Below are 4,382 nucleotides of genomic sequence, written 5' to 3' on the forward strand. Positions count from 1 at the left end.
AAATCTTCCACCCTGAAGTGACACCTGTCTCTTCTCACATTTGATTGGCCACATCGCATTTCAAGGGTGTGGGGAAGTACAAATCTGCCTTGTGTTCAGAAGAGCAGGAAATATTTTGTGATATCATTAATGACTACCACAGCCCAGCTTTAATCCATAACGGCATGCTGTAAGTTGGTATTATTATGTCTAACTTAACAATGAAGTCCCAAGAGGTTATGTCACTTCCCCAGTCCCATGCCGGGAATAAGTACAGATCCTTGAACTCGTGGATATCAAGTCACATATTTCACATTAATTCCTTAAATGTCCAAGATGCTTTAATTGCACTGTTAAATGTTTTCATGTGTGGTCTTCTCTACCTGCTGCTTGTCTAACCCTGCAACAGCCTCTCACAGTGCTTCCTACTCCACTCTGCAATTATTGGTTCAGTTCCCAGTCTCCCCTCTGGAGTCTTCATTGCTGTATCCCATGAGTCTAGCTCAGGGTCAGGAACAGAGCTGTCTGTTGAGTCAACATGGAGAATTCTTAGTGGAAACGGGAGTGTAATGATCTCATAGGCATAGACCCAGCCAGATTAATTGAGTCTTAGTGGTTTGATCAGGAGTTCCTGGGTGGTGCAGACAGTTAAGCGCTTGACTACTAGCCGAAAGGTTGATGGTTTAAACTCACCCAGAGGCACCTCGGAAGGCAGACCTGGCAGTCTGCTTCCAAAAGGTCACAGCCTTGAAAACCCTATGGAGCACAGTTCATCTCTGACATACATGGGGTCTCTATAAATTGGAATTAACTTGATAGCAACTGTTTTTGTTTGTTTGTTTTTTGTGGTTTGTTCCTTAACACAACCTGGCAATTCTTTAAGAAACCAGGTGATTGTCATCCATGAAATGCTGGTGACCTTGGGTGGATTGTTCAAATTTTAGATCCTGTGGCTGGAGACCCCTGAGAAAACTGAAAATGTTCTTTACCAACCCTGAGCCTTCACTGATCTGGCAGCTGGATAAAAAGAATTGTTTTCATGGGCGCTGTAGGTCTAGTTGAAATTGCCTCCCCCATTAGAGTTTCTGAGCAAAGTGCACTTTTGTATAGCAAATCACATATTTGAGATAATTCCTTTAGAATGTCAGAGATGCATTTATTGTACCACCAAAGGTTTTTGTTTTTATTATTCTTCCCCCTATTTAGATGCAGATGTTGGACAAATTTCCCATGGAAGGAGGACAGAAGGATCCCAAACAGCGGATCATTCCCTTTCTGCCAGGTAGGTGAGATGCATGCTCAGACTTTGGGGGTTGGGGGACTTTGGTACAGACCCCAGATGTCTCAGGACACTTTACTGGCTCTTCTTCTTTGAGGCATTGCCAGAGTCTATGTCATTTGTAGAAACTAGTGGCTAAGAATATGGGCTTTGGAGTTAGATGCTATACCATTTACTAGCTAGCTGACCTTGGGCAAGTAACTTGGATCATATCAACGATGTGGTGAAACTCATGTGAAATTGTGTAAACACAATTAAGCCTGTGTGTATCTTGCTTACTGGGTAATCTGCCCCGGGGCAAGTCAGTTTACCTCTTGGATCCTCAGTTTCTCCCATCTCTAAAACGTGAATAATTATAGTTTTTATAATAAATGGCATCTGTTATTAAGGCTACTGTATTGGTTTTCTTTTGTTGCATTACAAATTACCACATACTTTTTTGTTGTTAGCTGCAGTCTTGTCGACGCTGACTCGTGGCAACCTTATATATAACAGAACGAAACATTGCCTGGTCCTATGCTCCGTCCATGATCTTTGATATGTTTGAGCTCATTGTTGCAGCTGTTGTGTCAATCCATCTCATTGAGGGTTTTGCTCATTTTTGCCAGCCATCTACTTTAGCAAATGTGATGTCCTTTTCTAGTGATAAACTTAGCAGCTTAAAACAACACCCATTTATTATCTCACAGTTCTGTAGATCAGAAGTCCAGTTGGGCTCAGCTAGATTCTCTGGCTACAGTCAAGGTGTTGGCTGGGCTGGGCTCTTATCTGGAAGATCTGGCAAAGAATCCACTTCCAGCCTCATTGTTGGCAGAATTCAGTTCCTTGAAGATATAGGAGTGAGATCCCTGTTTCCTTGCTTGCTGTCAGCCAGGAACCACTCTCATCTTCTAGAAGCTGCCCACATTCCTCATCACATGGCCCCCTCCATCTTCAAGCCAGCAGTGGAGTTATCAAATTTTTCTTGTGCTTCAAATCTCTCTGACTTCCCCCTTCTGCCACTAGTCAGAGAAAGTTCTCTGCTTTTAAGGGCTCATGTGATTACATTGGACCCATTTGAAAAATCCAGGATAGTCTTCCTATCTTAAGGTGAGCTATGCCACATAATGTGACATAGTCACAGGACTGCTGACTCATCATATATGCAGGTTCAGGACATTAGGGTGGAACTTCTTTGGGGGACCATTTTAGAAAATCTACCTACCATGGCCACCAAGCACTGTCTGAGTGCCAGGCACCACACCTGGTGCTATGGAGGATATAATGCAATAATATCTAGTTCTGCTCTTAAGACATTCAGAGTCCCTCTCCCCCTAAAAAAATTCCTTACCAAAGGAAGCATCAGAGCTTCAGCTGAAAAAAGTGGGTTACCCAGGCCAGTGTACTGCTTCCAGTAATGATTGATTAGATATCTTCTGTGGACCAGTCACTGGGCTAAATGCATGATGCTCATTACTTTGTTTAGTCCTCAGAACAGCCCTGCAGGGTCGAGATTACTGTGCCCATTTCACAGATGAGGAAATTGAGGGCTCAGAGAAGTTATAATCCCTTGCACAAATGGTAGAGCTGGAATTTAAACATAGGTATAATTGGCTCCAAAATTTATGCCTGGAGTCAGATGTCTTGGGTTGAAATCCCAGCACTCTTCTCACCAGCTCTGTTGCCTTTGGTAAGTTGCTTCAGCACAGAGTTTCGTTTCTTCATTTGCAGGTTGGAGATAATCACAGTACTTAATGGTGGGTTGTAATGAGGGTTATATGAGTGCCTGGGACATAGCTAAGAGCAGTTAAGCACTTCCTATTATTTTCATGTACAGATAGTCAACAGACTGACAATCACTCTATTACGGATTGAATTGTGCTTCCCCCCAAATTTTAAGAGTTAGGCTACTAACCAATAAGTCCACAGTTCGAATCTACCAGCCGCTCCTTGGAAACCCTATGGGGCAGTTCTGCTCTGTCCTATAGGGTCGCTATAAGTCAGAAATCAACTGGATGGCAGTGGGTTTGGTTTTTTTGGTGAATGTAATCCCATTTGGAAATAGAGTTTTCTTTGTTATCTTAATGAGGTCCTGTCAGTGTAGGGTGTGTCTTAAACCTAACCACTTTTGAGATATAAACCCAAACCTGTTGCCATCTAGTCAGTTCCAATTCTTAGCAACCCTATAGGACAGTAGAACTGCCCCATAGGGTTTCCAAGGAGCAGCTGGTAGATTCGAACTGCCGACCTTTTGGTTAGCAGCCGAGCTCTTAACCACTGTGCCACCAGAGCTCCATCTAGCACATACTCAAACCAAACCCAATGCCACTGAGTCAATGGATGAGGGGATAGGCCCAGAGATGGGTCAGGGGATGAGGGGACTCTACCAGGGTCACAGAAGCCCAGTCTCCCTCCCCCGCCCTGCCTCCCCCAAGGCTCTGCACTCAGCACATCAGTGGGCTCTCCCAGGGATCGTCATTGTCAAGTGGGCTTAGAGACAGGGTAGATGTGTTTGCCAGGCTCCCCTCCACTGGGAGAGTCATTTGCCTAAAAAAGCTACCATTTTTAGTTCCTTCATGGGGAAAGTATGCGATCACACTGGAATTGCTTTTTCCTGCTAGAGAAAACCCAGTGTGCCAGCTGCAACTGCCAAATACCAGTGCTCCAGGCATGTGCTTTGGAGTCCGTCAGACCCAGCCTTGTGACCTCAGCAGGCACATCCCTCTCTGAGCCTCAGTTTCCACATCTGTAAAATGGGAACAGTGACCCCTGCTTCACCAGGTGGAACCCCTGATACATAGTAGGTATTTGGTAAAGGCAAAAACAGTATCCTAGGACATCCCTTTGGAATTTCTTGGTTTCATATGTAGGAGTCATACTTCAGTGATAATCTGGATATTCAAGTGAAAAAAAAAACCAAACCTGTTGCCATCAAGTTGATTCCAACCCATAGCAACCCTATAGAGCAGAGTAGAATTGCTCCATAGGGTTTCCAAAGAGTGGCTGGTGGATTCGAACTACCACTCTTTTGGTTAGCAGCCAGGCTCTTAACAACCGTGCCACCAGGGCTCCATCTGGCACATACTCAAACCAAACCCAATGCCATCGAGTCAATTCCAACTCATAGTGACCCTATTACCCAGTG

General features: G+C 44.4%; 1 protein-coding gene across 1 annotated transcript in view; it reads left to right on the forward strand.

Moving 5' to 3' along the window:
* SH3PXD2B (SH3 and PX domains 2B) overlaps positions 1 to 4,382 on the forward strand; it is an 86,894-nt gene that overhangs the window by 16,628 nt on the left and 65,884 nt on the right. Inside the window, exon 2 of the mRNA XM_012560103.1 lies at positions 1,186 to 1,265. Within this exon, the coding sequence (XP_012415557.1) occupies positions 1,186 to 1,265 (80 nt within the window). The remainder of the gene's footprint in view (positions 1 to 1,185; positions 1,266 to 4,382) is intronic.

This window comes from Trichechus manatus, unplaced genomic scaffold (assembly GCF_000243295.1).
Source record: "Trichechus manatus latirostris isolate Lorelei unplaced genomic scaffold, TriManLat1.0 scaffold00011, whole genome shotgun sequence".
Lineage (NCBI taxonomy): Eukaryota > Metazoa > Chordata > Mammalia > Sirenia > Trichechidae > Trichechus > Trichechus manatus.